Raw genomic sequence first — 7,350 nt, forward strand, 5'->3', positions numbered from 1 at the left:
TCTAGGGACTTTATTAAACAAACATAATAAAGAAAAAACATTTTATTATTAATAAATAATTCGATACAAGTACAAAAAATATTGGCCTCTAGGGCTTACACCAACACAACATTCTCAAAGGACGACCATGACTGCTAAAGACATCCCCGACTCATTAACGCCTGACAAGTCTCGAGGAAAACTGTTTTGGGTCGGATACACGTCGAAAGAGTTAAAACCCAAACTGATTGAAATCCACTTTGAATATAAAAGTTATTACACGAAATATTCAATTTACACTTTTCTGATCTCCACTTTTACTACACTCATCTTGAATTCTTAACTAACTTTGGTGTTGGAGATGGCAAACAAACATGTTCGTCCCGCAAAAATCTACATAAAAATGGGACGTACATGATTAAAAGTGTGGACCTAAAATCTTTATTTGGCGGCGATCATTGTAACTTTTACACATAAAAATTATAAATTTTATGTTAATACATGTGTCCGTAAAATAATTGAACGCAATGAAACAATATATATTAGATAATGCTAGTCTAAAAATTTATTCCGTCCTATAAAAAAGACGAAGTAAAACATATATGTTAGACAAACCTTTACGTTTGTTACCCTAATGTTAAAAGACATAGTATTTAATAATGCTCATTAGAGAATGACAAAAAAAAATCATAAAATTTGGGTCCAGTGTTATGCAAACTAATTGAAGAATAATCCATAAACATGATTTGATTTGTACTAAAGATTAAGATTTTATCATGACCACAATGAGTGGTTCATAATTAGCTTATTAACTATTGAAAATTTGTGAGCAATCATGTGACTTTAAAATTCTATATTTTTTGCTTTTTATAGAAATGTGAAAAAGAGCCAAGAGCCCTAGTGGGTATAGAGTTTGTCTGTACATGTGTGTATTAGAAAGTTAAGAATTACTAGTTGCAGAAGAACAATGCACACATTAAAGTTACAAGAAAATTTTCCACCTTTTCAATTTTTAATCTAAAGGAAAAAAAAGAGAGCAAAAGAGAGTTTTTTACAAAAAGGAAAAAAAGTTATAAACTGAATTACCTTTTTCTTTTCTTCCTCTCTTTATCTTATAATTTCACTTCCTTCAATAACATTATGCCTTTTTCTCCCTTTCTATAGTACCCTACACCCAGTAGCTAGTCAAAATTAAGTGCATGTTTGGTTATACCTTAAGAAAATAAAAAAAAATTAATTTTAAATGAAAAATAAGTTGAAAATTTAGGTTTTTCTCTCAACATTTGAGATTCAAATTTGGCTAAGTGTTAACGATTCTTGTTGGATCAATCATATGAAATTTTGTTTTGGCTTTAAATGACTATCTTGCTGTGTATACTCAAATTGAGCATTTTGAATTAATCTGACGTTAATATCAAATATTAAATTTAAAGAAACTGAAAGTAATGATTCTGTTAAGTTAAATTTAAATATATTTTACATTAGTTAACCGTTGAATTTTTATAGTTGTTTGATTTTTTTTAATCACATAAAATATTATTTATGAATGATTTAAAATGATTGATTATGTAAAATTTACGCTAATAATATATATCAATTAATCTCTAAATTACTATTATGTCGTGAAATCATCTATAAATATATAAATGAAAAAAAAATCAAAATTTACTCTTTAAGTGTTTAAAGTGATAAAATATTCTAAATATACTTATATTAAATACATTAAAAATTAAAATAATTAATTTTTATAAACAATAGTATCCTACCGGAACAATCCTTAGCTGATCCTTTAATTAAATTATATGTCAAATGGGTTTTTTTTTGTTTTTCAATAAATTGCAACTAAACATGTAAAAATAAATTTTCAACGTCCAAAACCAATTCTCGAGAAAACTCTCTCTCTTAATTGCTACTAGTCCTTTCTTTCCTCAAGTGTCATTTTCTCACATATACCTCACACAAACCATTCATTTCACACTCATTGTATTCTCTCTCCTTCTCTTTGTTTCTTCTTCACTTTTCTAAATCTCAAAATCCCTATAATCTACCACTACTCAATGAAATTTACTGTACTTTTTAAATAACTACCCTAATCAACCACCATTATTTTCCATACAAACTGTCATTTACTTTAGCTTTATATATATATATATAGTTTGTGAAACAGAGGACAATATTGAGCTAGAAGAACTTATAGAACTGAAGATCAAAAAGAAAAAGTGCAGTTATAACTATATATATACCTATATAAATATATAAAGTTGTGCTTTGTTTGGATGGAGCTATTCCCAGCACAACCAGATTTATCATTGGAAATCAGTCTTCCAAACAACATACAATCATCATCATCATCATCATCAAAATGGAGAAGAAATTTAGATGATAAAGATGAAGAAGAAATGGATTTGAGATTTTGGAAAAAATCAAACACCTTTGATCTTTCTCTCACAAATCCATTATCTTCTTCTTCTACTGCTTCAAATTCAAATCTCAACAATCTTATAACAAACTCTTTTCAACCGTTTCATCAAAACCGAAACCATTACCAAAGAAGCCTAACTGAAGAACTAGGGTTTCTAAAACCTATAAGAGGAATTCCACTTTATCAAAATCCTCCTCCTCATCCTTCTGTTGCATTGTTTTCTCAACCATCCTTTGATGCTGCTGCTAATTCTTCAATTTCAACAACAACTTTTCATTCTCAAAATTTCATGAGATCAAAATTCTTACCGCGGTTTCCTTCAAAACGTAGCATGAGAGCTCCAAGGATGCGCTGGACTTCCACTCTTCATAATCGCTTTGTTCATGCCGTTGAGCTTTTAGGTGGCCATGAAAGTAAGTGCTTTTCTATAATCAATCACCGTATAACCTAGAGTTTCAGCAAATTCACTGTGATTATTTATATTAACGTGCATTTGTTTTGAATTTTTAGGAGCTACACCAAAATCAGTTCTTGAGCTTATGGATGTAAAGGATCTAACTCTATCACATGTTAAATCTCATTTGCAGGTATAATTATCTTCAACTCCTTCATTGCAATAGATCACTAAACATAGTTTAGTTATAATTATAATTACATTATTATGATGTTGTTAATATGTTGAGTAGAGTTGTGAGATTGCCTCGCAGAAAAACTTTTACGATTTCAGTCGGTATAGATGTTAGAACTTGCGATACCATAGTTTTTGCTGTTGCAGACGGTTTTCTAATCCTTGTGACTGTGAGGTTGAATAGGGTACGGTTCTGATAGCGTGTTTTAATGGTGCCTGTAATGGAATTATAATAATAATAAAATATACAGTATAGTACAAGGAGTTGTTAATTTATGGATAAGTTTCAAATTCCAATGGTTAATTAATTTAATTTCCTTACAGAGAGTCTTTCACATCCTTAGCAAAAAATTGCTTTTATATTAGACACCTGTTGAGTCTGTTTCTGCAAGCTAGTAATAAAACAGCTTTTTTGCATGGAAGAATGAACCACCCAAATTGAAAGAGAAAAATTGAAGTGACTGAGAAAGAAAAAGAGAGAGAGTACACTACACAGTATAGCAATTTCTAAAAAGGAGTAAGACAAAGACTCAGAAATTCAAAATGAGTCTTGGCCACGTTATGTATTAGATATATTACTTTTATGTTATGTTACTGCTTGCACAAGAAAATGAGAAAGTACTATAAACACCATCATTTCTCAATGATCTCTTCTCTGTCATGTTTCAGCTTTAACCATAGTTAGTCACATTTTTCAATGCTTCCACATATACCTCAACCCTCACTATGCATTAACTGCTTTTTGGTGTTAATGATGAACTATATTTTTTTATTAGATGTACAGGACTGTTAAAATTACTGATAGAGCAGCATCACCAGGTTAGTGATTTATGTTCAATTTGTAATTAGTTAGAAAATTAAGAAAATTATTATTCTTAATCATAGTTTATGTTTAGGACAATTTGATGTATATGACAATGGTTCATCTGGAGATACTTCTGAAGACTTCATGATTGACATAAACTCTTCAACAAGGTCTAATGATCTACAGATTAAGTTACCTGGAGAGATTATTACTACTAATCAAGATAAAGAAAATCATGGCTTTTGGAGCATTTCTTCAAGGTAATAAAGTTATAAAGTAGCTTTTTATATGCAGAGAAATTGACGCATGTCTTATTCATATGAGCATATTACATATACAAACATATAGGCACGAAAATTCATAAAAGGAACAAATGATTCAAGTTTACTTTGTTATGTCTTTGTGTGTCCTCAAAACACAAGCACCCAAATTCCATGATATGAGAGAGTAATAATATATTCTTTATTAGCTACTAGCTAGTGGGAGAAAAGCTAGTAAAAAACAGGATTATGATATGTAAGTATATCTCTTTCCTTAGGATTTTGTGGGGGCTAATTCATAAGGGTATTATTAGATGGGGCACAAAGTTGAATAACTTAGTCCTAAAGCTAATTTCTTGGTAGACCCTAGCTAGAAATCTTGGTGCTAAATTGAATATTATTGTGTCATCAAATTCTAGTTAGAATGGTAAGACAAAAAGAGCCTCCAAATATTGAAATATATTAACATCTTTTCCATTACATATATTCTCTTAAAATCAAATGAGAGTATAAAATATCTTTACTTTAAGTGCATCTGAATTAAGTCTTATATATAATCTCAGTAACACCGATATCTCTGGAAAAAAGACGTGTCCGTGTCCGTGCCGGACGCTGACACGACATTGACACTTATGATTATGTTTAATTTATTCATTATTAAAATTATTATTAGTGTCGACGCGTCAGTAACAATGTCTTATCCGGTTACCGAATCTGTACTTCATAATTAATATATATATATATATATATATATATATATATATATATATATATATATATATATATATATATATATATATATATATATAATAGAGAGAGATGCAATGTCACATGGGTGGGATAAAACTTTATTTGAATGAACAGAATAAGTAAAAGGGTCTATAAATAAGACAGTAAAAGATTGCTTTCTTTGGTCAGAATGAATGGTTTCCACTAATGGGAAATATTCTCTCATGTGTTTGGTAGTAACAGGGAAGCTTGGTTGCATGGTAAGCCAGTAGACTCAGTTGGAAACTTGCCTTGTCTTGAGGTTTGTGAATATTACTCAATGCCTCCTTCATTTTTCAAGTATTATCTTTAGACAATGATGTTTTTAATATGGATGTCAAAAAAATGATAAGAATTCACCATTGAGTTTTTTATAGCAAGATCTATACCTACTTGAAACACTGGTTTATTTGATTACTTTTTCATCCAATCATGGAAATTATACAGAGAGAAAAAGGAAATAATTTTCAAAAGCTTGCTGCTTTGTCCTTCACATATTCAAATTGGTGGACCAACGTACCTTTTTTACATTTGCTAATTACAAGGCTAAAAAAACTAATTTTGATGGAAAAAGTACAAAGCTTTAATGAATGATGGCCTACTTCAAAAGATACAAGAAATCTAAACCTATAAGCATTTGACTTAGTGTCATTAAAATGTAACCAAGAATTTATGCATGCTAGACCATCTTTGAGGGCGTATAAGATGAGTTATCGCATAATTTAAAACTCGATATGATTAAAATGTGTCTGAAATGGTCTCATTAAAGAGTTGTCACGGTTATACCATGACAAATTAGGATCCCATATTTGATTTGCCACATTTAAACTAAGCTAACATATGGAATCTGCGAAAACTTAAGACGGCTTAGAGGGACGAAATATATAAAACTTTAGGATATCTATCATGTGGCTTGCAGTTATAATCATTGGCTTTTGTTTTGTTTTACAAAGGGAATGGATCCAAAGTGTCTAAGCAATGAAAGAAATTCATCAGATGGAAGCTCTTCCTCAAACATTTCAGGAACAAGTCTCAAGAATCCAAATCTGGAATTCACATTGGGCAGGTCATTTTGATGTCTCTCTTATGAGCAAAAATCATTTTGAAGTCTCAAAAACTGCAAGAGCTAGGTAGATTGCTGGAATAAGAATCAAGTTCATGCAAAGAAAATCAGAGAAAAAGAAAGCTAAAAGAAAACGGAAGAGGAGAAAAAGAAAATTTAAAAAGTAAAAGTAGTTAAAGAAAGACAAAGGGAGACAAAAAAAGGCATAAAGCAACAAAGAAGAGGTGAGAAAGAAAAGCATGTCCATCCAAAACAAAGTTCTTGTGAGATGATCAGAATGAATATATATTAGAATTTCTTAATATATGAAATCTAGTGTTATTTGTATGTCTTGCAATCTAAGAGATAAATTATTAGGCATAAGAGACAGCTTTTGATATCTTTATTTTAAGTGATATCTTTGGTAATTGTAATGGAGTTAGAACTTCATGTTTATTAGTAATGTTTTCTTTTTTAATGTTTATACGGCTATCATTATAAATAAAAATAACTAACTTTCTACTTATTAAGAAATTCTCATTGGCTTATTTCAAGGACAAGGATTTGTGGGAGTGACTCTTGAGTGGGGGCATAAGGAAGTTAAAATTGTGATTTTGAATGTATATGTACCATGTGAAAAAATTGTTTGATGGATTCTTGGTGTATGTTTGGTGATTTCAATTCAACTAGAGACCACAATGAGATAAGAGGATGGGTTTGTGTTAGGTATTGGATTTCCTTTGAAAAAGATTCAAACATATTAGCTGTTCTTAAGAAGAGGAGATGGTTATGACAGGGTTAGAACTTATAGGAAAAAATAAATTAAAAAAAAAACACAATTATTAGTGAAAAAAAAAGTGAGAAAACTCATTCTTAATTTTTACAAACAAACTTTAAAAAAAAAAGGAATTTTGGATTTCTTAAATGTTGGTTCGGACTAATTTTTGGACTGAGGGTTCATGAAACACAATGCTATAATATTTTTATTCAGATTATCGAAATAAGGTATGAGCAAAGATGCTAAGTATTAGGTTTTTTAGGGGATTTTTTATCTACTTTGTTGTTTTGTTTGGTTGTTTGTACTATTTGTGCATTATTTTGATACTCTCTTGTATTTTTTTTATTATATTGAAACTATTTTTTTGGACGACTTGTTACTTTTACCCTTACTTTAGGGGATTTTTTACACTAAAGATTTTTTTGTTTTTTATTCGCTTTCAATTGCTATATTTGCTGCCACATATTTATGTTACTCCTCAAAAGTTCTTGCAAATTATGAATTTTATATTTCTTGTGTATAGTATTTTATTGTGATTTTGTGTTCATTTTAATTAGAGTGGTATTAGAGATCTTGGTTAAAGGTTGATTTGACTTGAATGACGGACGTAACTATGAATATAGAGAGATGCGAGCTTGAATGACACTGATAATCATTTATGATTGAAA

General features: G+C 29.8%; 1 protein-coding gene across 2 annotated transcripts; it reads left to right on the forward strand.

Moving 5' to 3' along the window:
* Positions 1–1,883: 1,883 nt before the first annotated feature.
* Positions 1,884–6,386, forward strand: LOC127075038 (probable transcription factor KAN2). 2 transcript variants are annotated; one of them, XM_051016487.1, is made up of 6 exons: positions 1,884–2,814; positions 2,912–2,988; positions 3,806–3,848; positions 3,926–4,094; positions 5,067–5,124; positions 5,816–6,386. In XM_051016487.1, exons 1-6 carry the CDS (start codon positions 2,256–2,258, stop codon positions 5,936–5,938), a joined length of 1,029 nt encoding a protein of 342 aa, XP_050872444.1. In that variant the 5' UTR covers positions 1,884–2,255; the 3' UTR covers positions 5,939–6,386. The 2 variants fall into 2 exon arrangements, with proteins under 2 accessions (XP_050872444.1, XP_050872443.1); XM_051016486.1 differs by having other exon boundaries at positions 1,888–2,814; positions 5,061–5,124.
* Positions 6,387–7,350: the final 964 nt, after the last annotated feature.

Source organism: Lathyrus oleraceus, chromosome 4 (assembly GCF_024323335.1).
Source record: "Lathyrus oleraceus cultivar Zhongwan6 chromosome 4, CAAS_Psat_ZW6_1.0, whole genome shotgun sequence".
NCBI classification, from domain to species: Eukaryota; Viridiplantae; Streptophyta; class Magnoliopsida; order Fabales; family Fabaceae; genus Lathyrus; species Lathyrus oleraceus.